General features: G+C 43.1%; 2 protein-coding genes across 3 annotated transcripts; both read left to right on the top strand.

Moving 5' to 3' along the window:
* The first annotated feature begins 313 nt into the window (after positions 1–313).
* Positions 314–6,494, top strand: si:dkey-45d16.4 (uncharacterized). The gene is made up of 7 exons (XM_015974753.3): positions 314–596; positions 1,166–1,288; positions 1,903–2,044; positions 2,130–2,238; positions 3,117–3,201; positions 3,317–3,502; positions 4,320–6,494. Exons 1-7 carry the CDS (start codon positions 560–562, stop codon positions 4,445–4,447), a joined length of 810 nt encoding a protein of 269 aa, XP_015830239.3. The 5' UTR covers positions 314–559; the 3' UTR covers positions 4,448–6,494.
* A 4,415-nt stretch (positions 6,495–10,909) lies between these two features.
* LOC107395375 (phosphoribosyl pyrophosphate synthase-associated protein 1) lies at positions 10,910–22,641 on the top strand. Of its 2 annotated transcripts, none has more exons than XM_054751798.2 (10): positions 10,910–11,211; positions 13,596–13,648; positions 13,721–13,787; positions 13,892–14,064; positions 18,520–18,635; positions 18,745–18,800; positions 20,155–20,300; positions 20,783–20,853; positions 20,977–21,123; positions 22,264–22,641. In XM_054751798.2, exons 4-10 carry the CDS (start codon positions 13,911–13,913, stop codon positions 22,420–22,422), a joined length of 849 nt encoding a protein of 282 aa, XP_054607773.1. In that variant the 5' UTR covers positions 10,910–11,211; positions 13,596–13,648; positions 13,721–13,787; positions 13,892–13,910; the 3' UTR covers positions 22,423–22,641. The 2 variants fall into 2 exon arrangements, with proteins under 2 accessions (XP_054607773.1, XP_015830236.2); XM_015974750.3 differs by having other exon boundaries at positions 10,910–11,648.
* The last annotated feature ends 1,455 nt before the right edge of the window (positions 22,642–24,096 follow it).

Raw genomic sequence — 24,096 nt, 5'->3', positions numbered from 1 at the left:
TGGTGTATAATATTTGTTTCTCTAGCTCTTCTATAATACGTTGGTCTACAGTGCAGTTCATGGTGGATTTAGAAGCAGCAAGAACCCGAAACCATCAACCCCCCACCACCGTGTTGACAGCTATGTTTGGTATGATGTAATTTATACAGAATACCAGTGCAGATTTGTGTTTGTTTTGTTGTCACATTGCAGAATTGTATGGGCTAAAACATCTCACAGAACACCTAATCTGCTTCAGAACGTGATCAGTTTTGCACCACGAATGAAGATGCTGCCATAAATGATAAATAGGAAAAAGAAATATTATTAATATTATTTGTATTCATTTATTTGTTGTTATTTACACACCGTCCAACCAGTAACTATAGCTTCAGCCAGAACAGCAGCTCTCTGCCTCCACCTTGTGGTCAAACGGAGTAAGTACAATTAACAGAGCCGAGCATCTCCTCGGAGTGTTCCTCCGCCAAGTCGGGTCACACGTCAGTGGGAAACCTGTACTGGTGGGTGGACGTGTAGCGCCTGCGTCAGCAGCCAGTACCCGGATGCACCGGACAGAAAGATGGAGCGGGTGGTGGTTGAAATGCCGATCAACAACGGTGAGACACGGTACCAAACACGCCTCTGAAGGTCTTTGAACGGGTCTCCAGCACCGCACTACGCCTCTACGGACTAGTGCTGCTCCGCCTGTGACGCATTCAAATCCGCCGCGGAGCTTTGAGCTCTGAGCGACTGCTGCTGTCGGGATTCTGTCTGAGCTGCAGGCCGCTTCAGCGTCAGTGGGATAAATCAGAACTGATGTTATGTGTCAGCCAAAACAGACCCGCCTCAGTCTCCATCATGAGTTAGTAATGGTAATAACAACATGCTGTAATAACAGGAAAAGACAAGTTATAACTCCGAAGGTGGTTTCGTTTGGCTTCGATTTGGAGTGGGAAGCCCGAAAAATAGAAACAGGTGGATTTTTTATTTTTGTAAAAAAAATAATAATAATAATTAAACAAGCCGAAAATGGACAGCTGAGCCTTTAGTATTGAAATAATAATTAGCAACATTTAATAAATCCACAAGTTTTTATTTCAGACACCAAGTCAAAAGAAAATCTTATTAGCGATGAGACTTTTCATTTCATTTGTCTAACTGTAATCGTTTCTGTCTCCAACCTCAGGGTTTTCCATGACGTGCCCCTCGGCGACGCCCCGAAAGCGCCAGGTGCGTTTCTCAGCCCGACACGACATCATTCTTCTGCGAGAGGTCATCGCTCAGAACCCGTTTGGCTCCAAGGAGCCAGGTTTGTCTTTCAGTTAAACATCGTGAAACCACTAAAAGGCTCAGTGGAAGAAAGTAAATGCATTTAAAAAATAACAACACAGAACCAGAAAACACAAAACACTTCTATCACATTTTCACTTCTACTCAAGTTGATCGACAAAATAGTGAGACGAAGCAGGGCTTTACTAAAGCAGACACCAACAACACATTTTTATTTCATTTCATGAGTAAATAAATCTGAATATCATTTAGAGCAGTGGTGGGGAAGCCCGGTCCTCGAGGGCTGCTGTCCAGCATGTTTTGTTTTTCCCTGCTTCAACATGCCTGATCTTTAATCAGCAGCTGATTAACAGGCTCCTGCAGAGCTTGATGGGCTGCTGAGAAGGTGAATCAAGTGTGCTGGAACAGGGAAACAACTAAAACATGCTGAAGCGGGAAACCCTACTTACCAAGAAAGGACTGGTACAGCAGAGTATAATGAGAACAGAGCTGGGCCGAGGGTGGAACCTTGAGGAACTCCACATGTAAGAGAGGCGGCAGCTGGAGGTTATGGACTGTAAAGTTCCAGTCCGTCAGGTGCAATTTTGCCTTTAAATACCTAGACACTGTACAGTTGGCCTCTTGTTCTGTCAGGACGGATCTGGGCCCGTGTCGGGGAGATCATCACTGCCGCCCTCCAGACGGAGAACTTTGAGGTGGATGCCAGAAGGTGTAGGGAGAGGACCATGCTGCTGCTAGACTACTACAAGAAACAGGACTTTCCCAGTCTGCGTAGGTTGGTCCAGTCAATGAGAGCTTTGCTACAGGTGTCCTGTTCAGAAAGGACATTTTTGTATTTTACTTGACCTACCTTTACTCAGGTTTAGCACAGAGAGGTTGTACGCCCAAAAGGAGGATCTGCTTCATGAGGTTCTGGAGCTGGAGGCTGAGCGGGGTTTGCTGGCCAGCGCTGAGGGGGCAAAGTACCAGGTGAGTGTCAGAAAGCAGGAGGCATTCATGTATCATCAGGCTGCTTCGGGAATAAAAATAGAGATGACTGAACTGAGAGGAGAAACCTTTTCTGTCTCTCCACTTGTTGATATTTAGTAAGTTGGTGTATTAGTTAGTTAGTTAATTAATTAATTAATTAATTAATTAATTAATTAATTAATTAATTAATTAATTAATTAAATTGATTGATTAATTGATTAATCAAATAACGTCAATGTTATCAGATGAAAGTCTTCAGACTCCCTTGCCTGCCTCCTAACAGAGAATATGGTGTTTATGGAATCTAAAAGCTTTATTAATTTCATCCGAGCTAACACAGACTTCCTAGCCTGTCTAGACAGACTAAATTATATATTTATTTAGGCTACGCTGCATTCAGTGGCGGCTGGTGAATTATTATTTTTTTTGGTGGGGCGCAATTTAACAGGTGTTGTGCCGAAAGAGCATGCCAGCCAAGATTTGCATGACCTGTAATGGCGAGGGTGAATCTGAGTGATGAGGTTTTTTAATACATTTGTACTATTAAATTAAATTAATTAAATAAAACCTGTCAAAAACTTCAACATTGAATCAGTATTTCATCATATTTCTAGTAAAAACCAAATGTTTTTCAGGAGAAACACGGATTAGAAAAGCGTTGACATTATGAATGCATTAAAAATAGCCTAATCGATTCACTCATCATTCTATTAATTAAGTCTGAAGTCTGCGGTTGGGACAACTGAGCTGAATTCAGTTGCACTATCCACATATCACCACTAGGGAACGCCAAATCACCATTCTTATGCGTCACACCGACAGACCAGTAACAGCAAAATTGTTCCAAATAAACACAACGAGCTACATCTCACCTACAGGATGAAGAGCGGCAGACTCGGACCGTAGATGAGCTGAATCTACCAGAACAGGACAAACCCAACATCACACAGATGCTTTCTGCAGGTAAACCGGGCGGTGTGAAGCCGCCTCACCTGGATATGTTTAACTACGCATCTGTGATTTCCTACTGATTAATATCCCGGGGATGTTGCCATTTGATTTCATTTTGTTATTTAAGAAGCAGAAGAAGAACACGAGCAGATGTCCGAGGTGTCGGCGGCGCCCACAGCCAAGCGTCCGTGCCAGTGCTGCTGTCAGACGTACTCCGAGATCCTCAGCTTTCTGGAGAAGCGCTCCGAGGCCGAGCAGCGGCTCCGCGAGGAGGAGCTCGCCCTGCGCCGGGAGGAGCTGGAGATTCAGAGGAGTACGTATTCATTTTAGCAAATCCAAATAGAAAAAATAAGATCTTTCTCCCAGCCTGTTACCTGGTCTCTCTTACATATTTTGTCAAAATGAATAAAATCTAAATTCCCTGACTATATCAGGTGATCACAAAAGATAACTCATTTATTTTAGATGTTCCTTCTAAAATTAGAACAGTAATTATAAATATTGATTTAATTTAAGCCGTTGACGTTCTGGTCTAACCTCTTATGCATTTAAATCCCTGTTTCTTACTGAAGCGTGCATCCAACTTATAAAAAAATGAATAAAACGTTGCAATAAAAATGTAAACATTACATTTTAACGTATTTATGATGGTTGAATTATTATACAGGTGATCCCTCATTTATCGCGGTAGGTGCGTTCCAGACCTGGCCGCGATAGGTGAAAATCCGCGAAGTAGGGACACCATATTTACAGTATTTATTTAACAGTATTCAGACTTTTAAAACCCTCCCTTTACATAGAAAAAAAAATTTACTTGGTTTTTTTATAGTTTTATTAAAAAAAGTGCAATTTATGAAGAAATTGATGAAAAACAACAAGAATTTCTTGATATTTCGCATAGAAAAATACCGCGAATCAGTGAAAAATAACGCGAATCGGCGAATTTCCCTTGAATAAGGTTCCAAAGAAAAAATCCGCGATAAACGAACCGCGAAGTAGCGAGGGATCACTGTAATACATTTTATACATTATGTGATTGCCCCCTAAAGCAATAAAAAGGGTCAAAGATGAAATAAAATACTTATTTTTTTTAGTTCTGTGTGAAAAATGGTGGCTTCTTTCAATTTCAGGTAAGATTTCTCTGGAGCGAGAGCGTCTGGAGGCAGAGAGAAAAGAGCGGGAGAGCCGGTTTGAGCTGGAGAGCCAGGAGAGGCAGGTCATCTTGGACCTGCTGAAGGATAAAGTTCTGAAGGGCTGAAAAGCAGACGCCACCACCTGCAGTGCTGGAGGGATGGCTACGGAACAGCTAAAGTGGAAGTGAAAAGGTCACAGAGAGGAACGGTATTTAAAACCGACACACGGGCGGTCTGTTGCTTCTGTCTGATTTCAAAGTCAAACAGAAAAAAAGGAAACCTGAGAGCCAGACACTAACAGGAAGTACATCTGCTGCAGGAAGTTCTGAACGAACTGAAATGGTATTATCTTCATACAAATCTGCACTAAAGATAAAACAGAAACACTTTAATCATCAAAAAAAAAAAACATGAAACATCCTGTTTGGTGGCTGATCCACTTCTTGTGTTTAAACCTTTCACAAACTCAGCAGCAGCAGGCAGACCTTTCATCCGAGCCTGATCCATCCGACTGAGAGCGGTCCGGATACTTTTCCCACTTCCGGTCTTCTTCGGACTCAGACTGGATCAGGATGCAGGAGAATAAGATGCCTGAAAAGCTCGTCTTCTGTTCGGATCCACCAGTGATGTAAAACCTCAGAGACGGTGTTACCGACGGCGTTGAACGCATCACAAACGTAACGAGTTACAGAGATATGTTCTTTTTCAGTAGCAGAGTATTTTAACACATTACTTTTAAAAAGTAGATTAGTCGTTACAAATTCAGTAACTCAAAGCAAACTCCCCTCAAACAATTCAGCTCAAACCCAAATCAAGCTGGATGCTGCTGTGGGATAGCTTATTATCCTTAGTGGCTCTCCGTAGAAGCCAGTGAGCGGTGTCGGGATGGAGCAACGTCGTTTAATAGCTAACATGATGGCTAAATTGGTTTTTCATTCAACTTACTGATAAACAGTAATAAAAAAGTTTCTCCTCTTTTTTGTGATAGACACCATAGAAGAAGATAACACGCACTTCCTGCCGCTCACACTTCACTTGGACGAAGCTAGTTCAGACTAGTTTTGTTTTTGATCAAATTCTTCAGTGAAGAGAACATTTTTACGTTAACCAATCAGATGCGAAGGTACTGGTGACTTGAAGTGTAATCAAATAATTGTTTGTGGTCTCATGTTTGTGTAAAATGTAAATTTTATATAATATGATAAAGATATCTTGGCTAGAGTAACCCAAAGTGGTGTAACTCAGTTACATTTCTGAGACAGTAATAAGTAGTACAAGCAGGGCCAGATTAACACTTTGTTGTACCCTGGGCAACAATATTCAAGGGCCCCATCATCACGACCCAAGGATCACCATAATGTGGTCACATACAGAATATATTACTGTAATATGCAGTAAATATACTCAATACTTGAATGCCTGGCATCACGTAACCCACTCAGGGTAACCTTTGACCCACCTTGTGTGGACTGACCAATGAGGAGAGGGTCTTAACTTGAGGCCCTCTCCTCATTGGTCAGTCTGCATGAGACTGACTCTCAACTGACGTTCAAAGTCATAGGCAGTGAAGCGTCTCTGTGCAGCGCAAAAGCCCGGGTGGACAGTTTGTTTAATGTAGGGTGATCATATTTCCATTTCCAAACAAGAGGACAGGGGATCTGTGCCTATGACGTCACACTATGGCAACGCCACACAAACCACGTTGGGACCCATTTTTTGTAAGAACTAAATTAATATCAGATTCTGCCAATTAAAGGGCTTTAAAACAATTCGTATGTAAATATTTAGCATATTTACTGCAAAATCTCATTTTTCTGCTTTAGTGCTGCAACAAGGTTTTATTAATAATAAATTATTATACCTTTTGTTTTACTACAGCATTGGTAAGCTTCCTGTGCACAAATTATTAAGGATGCTTGTTTCAGCTGTGAGATTAGACGATAGGATCAATGAAAAAATAAGTTGTCACACACTCCATGGAAACTTTCAGAGAATCCACAAATAGTGGCTTTCAAATGGTTTTGTTACTTTTAGCTACTTTAGAAAAGAAGCAGATGAGACAGCATGTCTGATCATTTAGTTTTTCATCTGATAATATTAGAACATGTCAGTAATGTCTGAGGGGCTTTTATAAACACTGTATAACTAATACTCCTGGAGAGGGTAGGGATTACACAGAGGCTTCTGGGGAGCCCAGTTATGGGGGGGGGGGGGGGGGCATTTTGCCTTGGCCCCCAAAATGTCTTGAAACGGCCCTGGGTGTGACTGAGTTTTGAAGGTGATCTGAATTGTATCAGATGTATAAATATTACATGTGTGTAACTTGTTGCTTTATACAGGTAAAAACGTGCAGTGGAGATAAATCTACCTACATTTTACTTTTTGTTTTGTTTTCTTGTTTTTATTTAACTATTTCCTGTCCTGTCTGTCTCTCATCTTCCTGCATCTCCTCTAAACTCTCCAGAAAAGCTGCTGCCTGGATTCTTACTTTTTCACCTCATCAGTTACTTCTGAGCAGATCAAAGGGATCTCCTGACCGCAAAGTGGAGAGCGCGTTTCGATGCTGCGTCAGTGAGGTGACATCACCGCAGCACAGGTGATGATCTCCGCAGTGGCAGAGCGCTTCAGGCACAAATAAGACAGAAAATAGAGAGCATGTGCGGACATGAACGATCGTGTGCTAATTATAGTTTTTTGGTTGCGCCACTTGGAGAATGGACCGTGCGCTGGACGCAGCTGCCTGGAGCGCTGCGCAACAACACAGCGCTGTGCCGCTCTCTGCGCTCTTTGCTCAAACGAGTCCATAAATGATGTAATATTGGTAGAAAACTTTTTTCCGGCTTCCCTGGATGTGTAGGATATCCAACTCCCCCATAATTCGATCCCTGCTCCTGCAAAAGCCGGACATTTTCATCAATACAAGAACCCCCCAGTCCGGACGCCCCGGACAGAGAGTGAAAAGTGGACATGTCCGGGGAAAACGGGACGTATGGTCACCATAGTCCTCATAAAGCAGGAAATTACAGATACAGGATTTTGCTCGTGCCCTTGCTGCCCTGGGCCCTTTAGAGTTCGTGGGCCCTGGGCAATTGCCCAGTTGCCCATATGGTTAATCCGGCCTTGAGTACAAGCATATTACATTTGTAGGTGTGATTAGTCAAATCAAATATTTTTTTCTTTTGGGTGGTTTTAAGCTAAAAACCTTAACCAACACTGGTTACTGAGCACGCAGCAGAGCAGCCCTCTCCTCCTGACGCGTGCTGATGTAAAATCCAGATCGGCTGTGTGGTTTCCACTGATGATGTCATCTCCTCCGCTCTGTTGAAACCCTCCAAGCTGGGCTTGTTGTGTCCGCCCTCTCAGAGCTTCACTGGGAAATCTGCCAACGGTTACAGCAACAATGGTCAGATTGCTAACAGCAACTGAGAAGAGACTCAACAATCTTGCAGAACGTGCTGATCCTAAAGTGGTTTGAGTGTTTTAGGTGTGACGGGGTGTTGAGTGCTTTCTGAAGCCACTGAATCGCCTAAACAGCCTGCTCAGAGCTAATCGCTGATTCTCCCTTTGGCTCAGGAGAACTGACCTCTGAGAACCAGAATGAAGAGGTGGGTGTGGAGGTTTGAGCCACCTTCAGTCAGTTTGAGATACAGTTAGTAACCTCCTTCTGTGGCTCCAAGTGTCATGTTGTGTGTTCCCTTGTTCCCCAGCCCCCTCCTGTTCGTCCTCTGCGTTTCCCTCATGTGTCTCCTTGTGTTCTCCAGCTCCCTCCAGGCTTCCCTCATGTTTCCTGCTAGTCACTCCTGTGTAGTTCTTAGTCTTCCTCACCCCTCTAGTCATTAGTTGTTTATCTTTGCCCTTAGTCTTTAAGTTTCGTTATTTAATGTTTTATAGGTTATGGTTTATCTCCCCCTCTGCTTAAGGCCTAGTCCACACGTAGCCGGGTTTTTTGAAAACGAATATCCGCCCCTCCAAAAACTTGCATCCACACCACCGCGTTTTAAAAACAAACTCTGTCCACACGTACCGGATAAATACGTTGTTAAGGACATGCCAGACCTGTAGGCGGCAGTACTTCCCCCGTTCTTAACCTCGTCCTTCGTCTGTGGTCTTCCGCAACGAGCAGTAATTCCGCTTGCAAAAACAAACAAGCAGAAAGCGCTTGGACAATTGATAAAGCGAGCGCAGCTCTGAGGGCATCCATGCTGTCGGCTAGTGTAAACACAGGTCGCACACGTGATGTCAGCATTTTTTTGTCGCGGAAAGTGACGTTGCGGACCTTAAAACTCCGGTTTTGTCCGTCCACACGCAGACACCCAAAACGGAGAAAACGCAGATCTTCACTTTGGCCGGAGTTTTTAAAAAGATCCGTTTTCGTGTGAAAAAACTCCGTTTTCGTGTGGATGGCAGGCCAAAACGTAGAAAAATATCGACGTTTTGGCAGATCCCCGGCTACGTGTGGACAGGGCCTGAGTTTTGGTTTTGTCTTTGCAGTGTTTTGTTTTTTAGGTTTTGGCTTTCTTCCCTTTTGGATTCTTTTATTTTTTTTGTCATCCTAAATAAAGGATTTTACTTTTATCTCCACTCCTGCCTCGTGTCGTCCTGGGTTCTGCATCTTGGGTCCTAACCTCCTGATCTCAGCGTGACACCAAGACTTTGGATCTTCTCCTGCTGGCTATGAGATCTGATCACTGGACCTGGTATCTCTAAGAGTCAGCTCCAAACTTTCCTTTTGTTTCATGTGTCTTGTGATGTTTATGTTCTGAATCTGAGAAGCTCTTGTTTTCTCTTGAGGTGCAAAATACAGTTTCACTTATTTTCTTTCTTATAATTAACAAGGATACACTGATAAGAAAACATGGGCCAACATCGATGTCCAATTTCAATTGTGCTGTTAGGGCTGCTAACTGATATTTATCAATATCCAGGGTTCGAATGATGGGGGAGCTATGGGGAGCCGGGCTCCCCTGAAAGGGTGACGGGCTCCCCTGGAAGCCCTCAACCTCGAGGCAGCTGTTTCTCCGGAGGATTGAGAGAAGCTGCAAGAAGATCAGACTGACAGGACGGGAAAATAGTCAAATAAATACAAGAAAACAAAACAAATAGCTTGAAATGGGAAATGTAGGTGGATTTCTCACTTCATGTTTGAACTGTATAACACAATAATTTATAAGGATCACCTACAAAACTCACTCACCCAGGGCCATTTGGAGGCATTTGGAGGCCCAAGACAAAATAGACTCAGGGCTTCCTGCATCACTACCACACGCCAATCAAATAGCACCTGACCAACCCCCCACCCCCCACCCCCATCCCCACCCCCCCTTTGCTCCTCCTCCCGAGACATAGCCCAGCGGCCTGGGTTTCATTTATCGGACCAGACTGACATGTTAAAAATGATACCGTCATTGATTCTGACATATCAGAACTAAAAGTTTGCTCAACAAAAAAATAAAAAATAAAGGTTTATTTCACACAATCAAAAATGACCTGAAGTGTTAATTACCTGGATGAGTTTGTTCTGGTGGTTTCTGTTTAGAGCTTTATACACCCCACTTAGTTGGAATTCTATATTTCCTTGACCGAATTACCACATTTGGCTGAAAAACACTTCTGTACTTCAGATGTTTTCCAGGAAACAAACATTGAAACCTTTTGTCCACAATCAGGTTTCTAAACTGGAAGAACATGATCGCATTATCAGTGATTTTATCTGATCTTGAATGAACTGCTGTCCTGTTGTGGTTGGTCATGTTCATGTCAGCATCCAAAGATGTCATTTTTTTATTGTTTACATCATAACATCAACAATGAAGTCAGATCTGTATTATTTTCCTTTATTTTCATGTGTATTGAACGATAGAAGTCTGTTTAAGCATCATGTAACACATTCTACATTTGGTTGAGTTGTTGTGTTTATGTTTATTAATTTGGCGGACACTTTTATCCAAAGCAACGAACAATTGTTAATCTGTAGGGCATGTTGTGTCATCTGTGGGGAAAACCGAAGTACCCGGAAGATGGGGAGAACATGCAGAAAGGCCGCAGCCGGGTTTTGAACCTGCAACCTGCTGCACCACAGTGGAGCCCTAATCAGTGCATTCATTTTGCAGAAATGTAGTTGATGAAGCTGCAGGACTGAGCTGCATGCAGGCTGTCAGACCTTAAGGGTTCATCTGGAGCAGTGAAGAGGAGGTGAAAAGTCAACATTTATCCACCGGCAGCAGCTATTTCCATAAATCTCAGAGCGAAAAGGAAATATGCTACAGGTCGCCTGGGAATGAACATATAAACATTTCAGCTGGACAGGAAATGCAACAGAAAGACTTGTGTTGCCTGAGACAGACCATGTGTTTTTGTGTTTTTATTCCAGTTTATGAGCTTATATTGCTGCAACAGTTTTCCTTAAACATTATTTTGTTTGCTAAAGCATATTGCTATAATGTAACAAATATTCCGCGATTATTATGTTGTTTACCTTATTGTGTTTTAATCACATATTCTAATAACAAATGAGAAAACCTGAAAACTCTTCATACTGTCCATTCTGTAGTCTAGTTGCTGCGTTTTCCAGTAGGTGGCAGTAGTGCAGTAAACTGTGTGGAGGCTGCAGAAAAATGCACCCACGAAGAAGAAAAATCCGTTTGATTGGTCTCTGCTGCTGCGTGTTTGTCCCAGAGCTACTGCTGGCTGCGTCGCTGTGACCGCATTTAAATGTTGCGAAGAGTTTTGTTTTTGGTTGGACCTAACGCTAACCGCTCGCTGTGTTGCCTGTGACGTTGTTGAGGTTCGTTTGATTTATCCGCAGGACAGCCCGCCTGCCCCGCGTGCTTCGCGTACCGTTGTGTCCAGGAAAAATCTCTGTCCGTTTTTTTGGGGCTTTTTGTCGCAGGTAGGAGATTGTTTGAGTTGGCAAACAGCCACACGTGACGTGAAACATGTGCCCCCGCTTTCTAGTCCACTGTTGAGCTCACAAACGTTTCCATTGTTGGCATTTTTTCCCCATTTAGGATGCACGAAGCCTGTCTGAAACCAGGCGCGCTTGATTTTTAGACTAAACTCGCGTTATTGTTTTTCCTTTTTTTTTTCCTTCAACATTTCTGAGGCAGATTGTTGACATTTTCACGAAGCTGGAAATTTCCCACATTACCCGCAGCGAAGCAGCATGCCCATCAGACGCTTTGGGGGTCACAGGTCTTTAGTTTCGTACTCCCAAGCTACAAATTTGTCGTATGGTTACACGAAGATGAACATTTCCAGAAGTGGATATCGTGTTTTTGCTGCTAACTCTAGCGGCGTGTGCACCGAGCTAGCCAAGAAGATAACAGAGTGAGTAGCTTGTCGCCAGTCTGTGTTTAAAGTGTAGTTAAATCAGACTTTTGTCTGGGAATTTCACAGTTTGCCTCAACTTTCTACGTCTGCATGAAGATGTAGCACGGTACAAAGCATTCTGGGTAACACTCAGCTCGGGTTAAACGCGTTTAAGGAGTGTAAACCATTTTACTTAATGCTATTACTCATTTTCTGACAAACATACATATTTATGATCATTTACAAGTGATTTTTGTTTAGGCTGCCGACATATAAGTCTTTGTTTGGGCCCAGTGATCCTAACCGCCATGCTAAAGCTAACATTGCTTCAGGTTAGCTTACTTTAAACGGAACTAAATATTTTATGTGTTGTTTCACTCCGAGGCATCTGGAAATAACCAAATTCAGCCATTCCCATGACGAAAACAAACAAAAAACTCAGTTAAATCATTGTTGAAGTTTTTTTTTTTTACAAAAACAATTTCTTCAATAATGAAAAACACTTCTCTTATTTGAGTGGATTACACAATATTTAATATCACCAAACTGACGCTTTTCTATTATCTGGTGAGAGATTTGAATAGCACCAAATGTGATGATCACAGCGTGTTTTTCCAGCTGTCTTTCTGCTCGGGTAAGGAATCCTGTCACATGGCAGCCTGGGTTTATTTATTAGGCAGTGATTCAGGGAGTGTCTAAAGTAAAACAACATTTCTTCATGTGGAGCAAAGGTCACAGAAGCACATTGTGATGACCGGGATGTGTGAGCAACAACAAATGCTCTGCTTAGCTCTCTAACCATGTGATGGTAAATAAAAGGGTTTCACGGCTTTAAAATGGATTTTCTTTTGAGTTTATTGTTGCGTACATTTATTTTAAAGCTGTTTTTTTATCTTTCTTCAAATTTTAGCCTTTTCTGGTTCCTCTACAACAATAATAAATGTCACCAAATGTCAACGTTAGAACCAGACTTGTGAAAAGATTACTTGTTCAACCTGCAATGTCTGTAGGATGTCTGAACATGACCATGGGTGGATGGATAAGTGAGTAGGTAGGTAGGTGGATGGAAACGTAGATGGGTAGAAACATGGAAGGGTGAATGGATGGATGGATGGATGAACATGTAGACAGATAGATGGCTGGATACTGCACTGATCTCAAGGGAAATGTGGGTACTTGGTAACACCTAAAGAGTAAAAGTACTCCTCAAAACCAAATTCATTGACAGGAACACAGAGTAAAGGGACTTGGGGTTAACAGGACTTGCATATTGTTTGTAGTGACCCACCTACCCCTCCCCAGTGTGCTGTTGACACCGCTCAGTAGTCCTGAGTAGGAATAGCCTGGCAAGCCAGTCTAAATAAATATATTATTTAGTCTGCAACACTCCATTGACGGCTCACGGTCGTGGGGCGTGTTCTACCGTTGTCTTTTGAACGATCTCTACGTGCTTCTGGACAATGAACGTGACATACTCACAACGGATGTCGGTAAACGAGGCAGTCCGCTGTTGGAAGAAGGCAAAAATACATCATTTTTCTAAATGAAGGACATAAATACATCTATTTGCTCCTGATTCTAATGAATACCAAGTCTAAATAGTCCAAAATTGATGCAAAAGTTGTTTCAAACGAGCTGTCGCCATCTGTGTCATCATCCCGCCCACCAGAGGAATAGAGTGTCCTGATTGGTACACAAAGCCCACCATCGTGGACCAATCACAAAGCTCTATAGGATTGAAACCCCTAAAGAGCTGCGATTAGTAGAACGTTCCTAGACCAAACTTTGCAACGCTAGAATTTGGTCCAGTTCACTAGGCTATGGTAGGAATGCCGGTTGTTGTGGTTATGCCTCCAGTGACGGCAATCAATGTGGGAAGAAATAGTTTGATACTTAGTAGAAAAGTTGTTTTAAACGAATAACAACATTGATTTCAGTTTTTTTCCCTGTCTTTTATCATCTCAGACGTTTGGGCGTGGAGTTGGGCAAGTCAGTGGTTTATCAAGAGTCCAATTCAGGTGAGCCTAAAGGTAACTTGGTGGTTTCTCCTTTGTCTTCTCCTCACTTCTACCTTTTCTTTTCTTTTACAGAGACTAGAGTAGATGTGAAAGAATCTGTCCGTGGGCAGGACATCTTCATCATTCAGACCATTCCCAGGTGAGGCAGGAACAGATGAGTATCTTAAACTTCCTGATTGGAGGGAAATTAAAACATCTAAACTAAGAGGAACAAGGAGACACAATTTGTCTTGTGTTTGTCAGAGATGTCAACACGGCCATCATGGAGCTGCTGGTCATGGCGTATGCACTGAAAACATCTTGTGCCAAGAACATCATCGGAGTCATTCCTTACTTTCCCTACAGCAAGCAGTGCAAGATGAGGAAGAGAGGATCCATTGTTTGCAAACTGCTTGCTTCTATGCTCGCTAAGGCCGGTACGTCATGGATCTGTTTAATATTATACCTAGTTTACACAGTAGTGAACCCATTGGTTGATGTGGAAAAGTCTGACTCATTGGGTCTAATTTCTGAGGGGACTCTTTTCTTTGGTCATAGTTAAATGTAAAAATAAATATTTAAAGCACACGTGTCAGACACAAGGCCCAGGGAGCATTTTTATGTGGCCCGCGAGATAAATACCAAAAATATATTAAAACTGCCCCGCTTGCCGTTGTTACCTCTTAAGACTACAACTCCCATGATGCTTTGCAGCGTTAGCGGAGCCGAAGAACCCCCTCCTTTGTGTTTTTTCCAGCGTCTGCTGCCGGTGTCTGCAGCTCCGCTGTCTCGGACAAACTAAACACTCCTCTCACTCAGCGCTGAGTTTAGCGAGCATACTCAGCTATTTACCGACGTTGAAGCCCAGAAACGGAGATTTTAACCGCTCAGTGATGTGTTCACGACTGAAAGAGAAAGATTTCCAGTTAACTTCCAGACAGAGCTGATATAACTCCAGCGAGCAGCGACACGCTCAAACCAGCACGACTCTGTGGCTGCTGTAGTTGTTATTTTTCCCCCCCGACACACGACAACGTGGTCAAGCTGCTCAGACATGTTCAGCAGCACAAACCTATGTGAGCACCTGTTGTCATCTAATGTTGTCATTATTATGATGAAGATGAACAAAACAACAGGAGTCTCCTCCTCAGCTCAGATCAACCCCATGATGCAGGTATCTGGCTGGAACAGGTGAGCATCACAGTAAACCAGTGGAGCAAACTGAGCTTTAAATATGTTGGTTTTATGCTCTTTTTCTGCTCCAAAACATGAAAGTTAACAGGTGAGATGTTGCATTTTCATTTAAGATAAAATTATATTTTTATTTTGTTGTTGGCCCGTGAGAAAAGATTTAACCTACAGTAAACAGGAAGTGGAAAGGCTGCAGATAGATAGAAAATCCCTTTATTGTTCCTCAGTGGGGAAAGCTAGACGTCACAGCAGCGATGACACGTATTACAGGAGAAAAAGGTGAATAAAAAATAAGAAAAATGAATAAACAAGAAAACATAAATCCTGAATAGATTTTAAAAATGCTGATTATACCACAAGTAATGAATACCACTGATGCCTTTTATTTAAAACTGACTTGCTCGTGTGTAATTTGGTTATTCCACATTCAGTCTTAATGCAGAAATAAGTTTGTTTCCAAATTTAAAGGTTCAAAATTGCATAAATGTTGATAAAGAAAATGTGCAAATTTGCCGTCACTTTTTCAAAAAATATTAAGTTTGGCCCTCGACTCCGTCCCAGAGTTTCATTTCGGCCCCTTGTGAGTTTGACACCCCTGATTTAGAGGGATATTTGCAATTTGTTCATATTTTTAAATCATTTTCTTGAGCCAGTATGTGGATCCTTTACAGCAGGGGTATTTAATTCTGGGCCTCGGGGGCCGGTATTCTGCACGTTTTAGTGGTTTCTCTGCTCCAATAGACTTGATTCAGGGGTTGAATCACCTGTGCAGCGGCTCATCGGGCTCTACAGAAGCTCGTTAATCACCTGCTGATTTAAATCAGGTGTTGAAACAGTGTTTAGACCAAAACATGTTCGATAACGGCCCTCCAGGCCCAGAATTGATTGCCTTGGTTTTACAGGGTTAATCAAAGACCACTCAGACCCCCACCGCCAATTTTTCCGTGTTGCGTTCTTTAATCTGTTCCGTGTCTGCAGCTAAATATCTTATTGCTTTTTGACGGGGCAATTGGGCTTTTGACGAATTTCAAGGAAGCGGCGTCCTGACCAGCCACATAAAGGTTTTGAACCCCTGAAATATATTTTGTTCCTTTCCAGAGATTTTGCTTAGAAAAATTCACTCTACTACTGATTTGCAATGTTGGTGTTTTACCTCCACAAAAACACAAGCCTGGAGGAGGAGTTCAACTGCGCTCAGATCAGCTGATTTGCGTCGGTCTGACCCACCGCGGTGCACACCAGCACAGAGCGAGAGAAAGATGGGGAGGAGACTAGATCTGTTTAAGTTAACGGGACAAACAGCTGAAACTGGGAAGAACTGTGAGGGAAAACAGTTCAAACTAAATCACAATGGCGTTTAAGAGATTAGGCGTTAACGAGCTCTTAACGCTCTTTACTCTCACTTGGCACTAGGGTTGTCACGGTAACCGGTGTAGCGGTAAACCCCGGTTAAAAAAGTTGACAATAATAATAACCGTCTTGTTTTTTTAACAAATATATTATCTCGGTGGGTTACCGTGGCTGCGGTGTAGGCGCGGTGACCCTTACCAGCCACCGTATCATCTGCTGAAGTTGCCGGCGGCACATGCGCACTTTGTTGTTTACAACCAAAACTTTCTTGAAGCTAAAGCTGAAATAATGGCCAAAGGAGGAGACGGCAGCGCTCAGGAGGACATTTATTATCCCTCAAAGAAGACAAAGTGGGAAGTACGGGCATCTTTTGGATATTTGAAGAATGCCGAGGGACAGCTGATAGAAGACGGCTATCCTGTTTGCAGCACGTGCAGAAAAAGTGTCTGTGAAAGGCAGCAACGCTTCAAATCTCATGACACATCTGCGTGACCATCACCCACAACTCTACAGTCAACGCAAGGCAAGCTAACGTTAGCGCTTTAGCTAAAATGCGTGATCCGAGGATTTGGGTTGAGGGAGAATGCAACGAGTCGCTATATAAAGCAGCCGCAGCGCCGCTACCTGCATATAAACCGTGTCGCGGACACCGCCATGTTGAAATGACGCTATGCATTACGGGGCTCCCAGGGGCCGATAAGAGTTGGTCTCTCTCCGAGAATAATTATGAATTTAACAACGATTACTGCCTGATGACATTTTCCCACATCTGCAAAGCTCACTGGAAGGACACAAACCGAGGACAATATTTTCCTGATACAGGGTTTATTACTCAAGTAAGGGTAAAAAAGTATCTGATTAGAAGGCTACTTGAGTACTGAGTATCATCTGATCTAATATTTTTAAATGATGACATCAAACAGACATAAAATAAGGAGTTATGGGCAAATATTGGTATTTTAAATACTAAAGGGGAAAAATGTAAACAAATAACATAATTACAAAATAACACATTTTAGGCTAAATTTAGACACAAACTGAGGACAATATTTTCCTAATATACAGGGTTTATTTAGTTGTCTGAAAATGTAACACGTTAAAAAAAAGTATTGCGATAATACAGAAAACCGTGATAATTTTGGTCACAATAACCGTGAGGTTAAATTTTCGCACTGTGACAAAACTCCTAGTACATTTTACCGAGGATTCGAGATGTCCCGATACAACTTCTTCACTTCCGATACGATACAGATATTGCAGCCTTCAGTATTGACCGATACAGATATCAATCTGATATGATATCAGCACAAATCATACCTACTTTTACCTATTTTGTAGTGTGGAATGTATGAAAGGCTCGTTCAAGTGATATTTCTCAGAGAACAAAAGCCAATAACAGTAAGTATGGGGAAAAAAAAAGAGACAATTTAGCGATTTTTGATGCAGTCCAATATAATCCCATACAGTGTTTTTAGGCCGCTATTGAATTACTCCCGATATCGGAAGGGAAAATCCCTACCGGGATGTTTTTCGGCTCACCATCTGACTCCTAAAATCCAAACCAGGTCTGTGTAGCCGACGTCACCCCGTGTTGTTTACTTCACGTCTTCATCCACGCGCTCTGCTCTGCAGCAGCTGCTGCATTTCGTCCAGAGCCGATGCAGATTGGCAACATTTATGCGAAAGCAGGTGAAGCGCTAACCTCTCTCGCTCCTCATCAGCAAGAGCTCATCCTAGGCAAGAATCATACCAATTATATCTAATACTGTTTATACCGTGTTATGCTGACGACACACAGCTATACATCTCTGTCTCCTGGTGGCCTCTGGTCGATTGATGCACTTTTTAACTGTATCTTAGATGTAAAGACGTGGATGATGGAGAACAGGACGAAACATATCTATTAATCATTGTTCCCGAGGCTCAGAGAGAAAATCCAAACTGGGTTTAATCATCTGAAGACCCCAGCCATGTTTCTGTGGGGTTGTTGTTTTGTTTTGAGTTGCTTTTAGTAGGAAATAAATGCTTTATTTACAATTCTGATTGAATAGCCCTGATCTCTGCTGTAACATCCAGGTTGTCTCTAATCTGAGTTCAGGATTATTTAGGAAGTTTATGTGAGTGCTGTGTAGTCCGACAGGCTCAGGGAAGTAACTGCAGGTTTTTAATTGGTCTGTATTTAACCTCTTTCCCCTCATGGAAACCTCAAGTTGCACAGAAGTCCATCTAAAGCCCACGTCATTCAGATGTTAATTTTAACTGTTCCTACAGATGAATGAATGTTGTGTTGCTGTGTTTAAACACCGGTTGTTCTGTAGCCAAGCCCAGTCAAACCTGCTCTCGTGTTGCAGGACTCACCCATCTCATCACCATGGACCTCCACCAGAAGGAAATCCAGGGTTTCTTCACCTTTCCTGTAGACAACCTGAGAGCGTCGCCGTACCTCATCCAGTACATCCAGGAGGAGGTTCGGTTCTGTTGTTTTATGTGACCAAAGAAAACTGCTGCACCTTTATCTGCGTCAAATAAGACTTTAGCCTTTCATTCAAGGGTTTGGTGTATTTGTCTCTGCTCAGATCCCAGACTACAGGAATGCCATAATTGTTGCAAAGTCCCCATCAGCTGCTAAGAGGTATCAGACACTCAAAACACTCCTGCAGGAAAACACTGATGCTCAACCCAAAGCTGCCAGTCAGTGGCTGCAAATCAAAACAACAATCTACTGGTCCATGTATGAAAACCGTATGTTTTGGGTTTGATGTGTGTGTAAGATAGGGATGGGTACCTTTGACATTTGAATCGATTCGGTACTAATTTCCGGTACCTAGGAATCGATACCGGTACTTAACGGTACCAATTTTTGATACTTTTGAGTGTTTAATATTTTAATTCTCTTTTATAATTAAATATATATTTTTCTCAATATATAACCATATTTGATAAATATCACGATAAATAACATTCAACTGTTTGTATTTTAACATTGTCCTTGTAGTTTTATAAGCTGATAATTAAACTGAAGCAAACATCTTTACTGTGAACTAAATTTACTGTGTATCTTCATTCCTTTGGCCGTCTTTTTTCATTTGATTTTTCCTACTGGGAAGTTAGAATTTCCGAGGAGAAAGCGAACGCACCATTAGCTGATAACAACGGTGGCAATGGAAGCTAACATACCAAGCTAACGTTATCTTAAACAGTTTATTTAGCTGCTGGAGCAGATTAAAACGATGATGCCTCACACTTAGATCGTTGTCGCTGGTTTCATCATCACCCAATCACCCGTCGCATTTAGTAAAGTGAAGCCAAACTTTAGAGCGCGTTCATGTTCTTCTAGTCGGAAATTCGGAGTTCCGAGGAGAAAACGAACGCACCATTAGTGAAACGGAAGCTAACATATCAAGCTAATTATATTTACCTACCAGAGCAGATTAAGATGAGGATGTCTCACTTAGATCGTTGTCGCTGGTTTCATCATCACCCAGTTACCCATCACATTTAGTGAAGTGGACCCAAGCTTTAGCGTGCGTTCTTTCTACCATGCTGCTCTGTTTACAACTGGTTCACAGCGACCGACGACATAACGCTCTTGCGCATGCACAGCTGTCTAGGCAAGTTCTCGTTATGAAGGACGGGTACCGAAATGAGGCACCGTTTGAAATGAAGTGAATCGGTGCTCGGTCGGTACTGTGGAATTTGGTCGGTACCTTAAAAAGTACCGAATTCGGTACCCATCCCTAGTGTAAGAGTGTAAATTGGCTCTTGTTCACCATCGTTGGCAGGAAGTGTGTGTGCTGTTCTGACTCCTAATGAGATATTCATATTTAAACAGAACATCATTTAAAGGCTGAGTTTCTACTTTCTACGTTTTCTAAAGAGGGTCAAAGAACAGTTTCCAATTCCCAAAAAGTGGTTGTTTAGCCCCCTTTAGGTGGTAGCGGTCCGTTTGTCTGTGTCTCTGACTCCAGCGTGTCCGTCTGTCTCAGGGCTCAGTCCTACGCGGAGCGACTGCGACTCGGGCTGGCGGTGATCCACGGCGAGGCTCAACATTCAGAGTCAGACATGGCAGACGGTCGGCAATCCCCCCCGCTGTCCCGGACCACCTCCGGACACCCCGGCCTGGAGTTACCATGTAAGACACACAGCAGAGCGACTCGTCGTCTTTGGTCCATTTCACCTAAAACACGTCTGCTGTTTGTTGCTGTTGCTATTAGAGGAAGATGTGTTTGAAATGGTGTTGGAGTATAAGATCATGACTTGGCCCTGAAATCTGTGAGCTCCACTAAAACGCTGCGGGATCCTATCAGCTGATTTCTTGCAGCGTCACACAGACTCAAGGTTCTGCCGTTTGTTCTGCGTGACGGGTAGAAGGACTTGAGGAGGGCTTCACTCCTTCCACACCAGTCTGTTTGTTTGTTTGCAGGTGTTGAAAGTTTTTCTGAGCTCTCAGGCTCATCAGATTGGTCCTGTGGTTTCTGGGATTTAGCTTGGATTAAAGCATGATGACCGCGTGGTTTAACCTAATCTCCAGCCAGCTGATCCTGACCCCGGTTACACAGCAGACGGCACTTCTGCCCTGAAAGTAATTCTGTTTCCTTTATCTGCGTTTGCCAGTGATGATGGCGAAGGAGAAGCCGCCCATCTCTGTCGTCGGAGACGTCGGAGGCAGAATCGCCATCATTGTTGTAAGAACTCTGGCTTTTCGGTGATATTCTTGCTTTTTTTGGTCACAGATGGGGAAAACTAATGCTCTGTATGAGTTTTATATCAATGTTACATACAAATATTTTCCCTGCTTCTGTCCTCAGGATGACATCATAGACGATGTGGAGGACTTTGTGGCGGCAGCAGAAATCCTGAAAGAGAGAGGAGCCTACAAGATCTACATCATGGCCACACATGGCCTACTGTCTGCAGAGGCACCGAGACTAATAGAGGAGTCGGCTATCGATGAGGTAGGAGGCTCACCTCTGTCCTCCTCTGCCGTGGAGACGGTTAGAATGGAAAGTGCGTCTGACGGTTACCTCCTCTAATCTAATCTAACATATTTGGTGTGAACCGATCTGCCTCTTTCAGAGTGGAAATGTTTCAGAGCCTCCACTTGGAGGAAGTTCTGCTCATCGACATTTTTACACACACACCACACACAGGGTATCTGCAGGTCCTTAAAAAGTCTTAAATTAGCTTTTCCAAATTTAAGGCCTTAAAAATCTTAAAAACGACAAATAATCCTTAAATAGTTTCCAAAGGTCTTAAATTACCAACGACCCAATAAACAAGATTCTTTTATTTCTATAAAATTTTCGTGAATTTTTAGTTAGTTTGGCATTTTTTGTGTACGATGTTGGCGTAAGTGGAACCGTACGCATTCGGTTGGTTGTGAAAGGGGGCTATTTTTAGATGAACATGCTAGTGGGAGTTTGCGCCATGGGGAAGACATGGCAACATTAATGGTAACTGGATGGCTAATCCCACGTTCACGGCGTGGTTAGTACCGGTTCCAGGCAATAGCTGGAAATTATGGCTTAAATTTAATTTAAAAAAATAGCTTAAATTTGGTCAAAGTGGCCTTAAAAAGGTCTTAAAAAGTCTTAAATTTGGCTCCCTTAAACCTGCAGATACCCTGCACACAACTGCAGAAGTGTAATGCAGCTCTTAGAAACAAGTTGTAAATCAGTGTACACACACACACACACACACACACACACACACACACACACACACACACACACACACACACACACACACAGCAGTGTCTGATATGATTTAGCCTTCATACAAACGAGGTCATGGTGCGAAGTTCATTATATCAGTAATTCAACTTAAAAGCTGAAAGTAATCTGAGACGTTTCAGCCTTTGTTTGATATTCCTGTGACGATTGTGGCTCACAGCTGATGAAATCAGAAAATTACATGAAATCAGTAAAACGAGGATTTTGACTAGAGAAATGTTGGACCTCTGAAGACTCGTGCACTCACAAAACCACTCGATACGAAGGAAGGTTAACTCGAGTCAGTAACGCGGTTCAGATTTTGTTTTATTAGGTTAACGGCGTAAGCACAGGAATGTTTTCACATGAAACTGACATCTACAGGTGGTGGTGACCAACACCGTCCCCCACGAGGTGCAGAAGCTGCAGTGTCCAAAGATCCGAACCGTGGACGTCAGCATGATCCTGGCCGAGGCCATCCGACGCATCCACAACGGGGAGTCCATGTCCTATCTGTTCCGCAACATCGCTGTGGACGACTGAGCACACACACACACACGTTAAACCATTCCAAACACTCAGACCGAGGTCGAACAATCCAGTGTATTAGCTCTGTTGTTCCTGTTTGTGTAGCTGTTGACCACGTTTATACATGAGACCAGAACAGAAGCCTGTAGACACAAAACCGTGTTTCTGCTACAAGAACGCTACAGAAGCATAGCCTCTCTGTCATCTGCTGAATAAAGCTGCTGTTCTAGTTTAGCAGTCTGTTTATTCCTCTGACCCGTCCCGACACAGCAGCACAGCTGGCTGGAACGAGTGCCCGTGCGGGTTCGTTTCAGGAACTAGAAACCGTTCGGAACGACTTCACACCTGAACCTGAAAACTTTCAGTAACACTTTCAGTCACCAGCAGGAAGAGCCTGGGTCCAGCTGCAGCCTCGACGGCTTTATTTATGGCTGCTGCCAACAGGAAGTGTGAGCCGTGTGATTTATTTACACTTAAAAAGAAAAAAGGTGCAAATGGTGGCTAGTTGTGAGCTGTGCTGACCTTGGGTTCACGCTTCTCCTTCATCATTGATAGCATAACTAGTTGAACTCGGTCACATATGATCAGTAGAGCCAGCATGTGGCAGAATGTCGCAAAAGCAAAAGGAGATGAGAGAATAACCTGCTTTTTAGACCAGATGGATCCACGTCCAGGAATTAGACGCTTCGAGCTCCGGCTGGTTCTGTCCCAAACCCTGAACTTGTTCTAAACGCCTCAGGTTGACCTTTAATCTGCTGAGGAGCTTTGACCAAGTCCAGAGGCGGAGACGTCCGTCCCCTACTGAACCCGCTCTAGAAGTCGGGGTAGTCTAAGTAAACGCCGCTCTGGAATCCCAAAACGGAGCCGAGGCTTTAAAGAAAGAAGATGACGAATCCACACACCTGCCCGGCTGAAGCTGTCGGGTCTGATTTCCATGGCGACTGAGCGAGGGCGCAGTGCGGAAGAATGTTTAAATGTGGACTGAAAGAGGAACTACTCGCAAACGTTTACTCGGCCACTTCCTCAAATTAGAACAGGAAACTTTGTGCAGGCGGGGGGGGGGGGGGGGGACCTGGACCTGAACGCCACAACCGTCTCCTCTCCAGGTTATGATCAGAGGAACCAGGCTGAGCTATTTCAGGAACTGCAGATCAACAACCAGATGAATTGTTCTGTATTCAAATGTGCTGAGAGGAAGGTTGGGTTTCTGCTTCAGCTTTAGCTACGGAGAACAAAACGGTGACTTATTCAGGTGTTGAAGGGTTCCGGTTCAGCAGGGAAACACGAGCGAAGCTCTGCAGCTTAAACGTTTGAAACGTTTTACTAAAGCAGCAAATTAAACCCTCGAGGATTCTCTTCTTTGTCTGATTTTTTAAATTTTATTTTAACAATTTAACACCTGTTACTTCACCTAGTTACAGCAGGTGTGTGTTCCTCGCCAGCAGAGGGCAGTAGAGATCAGAACATAGAACGCTCCCAGTTAGGGTGATCACCAACCACCCTGCAGGGTCTCTTAATTTAATTTAATTTGGCAGCACATCTAATTTGTTGCTGCTTTTCTTGTGAAACGGAGTTGTTGGCTCATCGCTGCCTAAAACGTGCGTGTAATAAACGGTAGAGGACTAAATATTCCTTTCAGAATCAGTTCTTTCTGCATGATTTGATGTCTTTCTATAAGTGCTGAGAATA

Source organism: Nothobranchius furzeri, chromosome 7, assembly GCF_043380555.1.
Source record: "Nothobranchius furzeri strain GRZ-AD chromosome 7, NfurGRZ-RIMD1, whole genome shotgun sequence".
Classification (NCBI taxonomy): domain Eukaryota; kingdom Metazoa; phylum Chordata; class Actinopteri; order Cyprinodontiformes; family Nothobranchiidae; genus Nothobranchius; species Nothobranchius furzeri.
This window is presented reverse-complemented; position numbering and strand designations above follow the sequence as displayed.

Coding starts and splice junctions, on each gene's coding strand:
- si:dkey-45d16.4 (XM_015974753.3), top strand. CDS start 560: ATGGAGCGGGTGGTGGTTGAAATGCCGATCAACAACG. Junction 597..1,165: donor TGAAATGCCGATCAACAACG/GTGAGACACGGT, acceptor CTCCAACCTCAG/GGTTTTCCATGACGTGCCCC. Junction 1,289..1,902: donor GTTTGGCTCCAAGGAGCCAG/GTTTGTCTTTCA, acceptor TTGTTCTGTCAG/GACGGATCTGGGCCCGTGTC.
- LOC107395375 (XM_015974750.3), top strand. CDS start 11,485: ATGCCCATCAGACGCTTTGGGGGTCACAGGTCTTTAGTTTCGTACTCC. Junction 18,801..20,154: donor TCCCCATCAGCTGCTAAGAG/GTATCAGACACT, acceptor CGTCTGTCTCAG/GGCTCAGTCCTACGCGGAGC. Junction 20,854..20,976: donor GCAGAATCGCCATCATTGTT/GTAAGAACTCTG, acceptor TTCTGTCCTCAG/GATGACATCATAGACGATGT.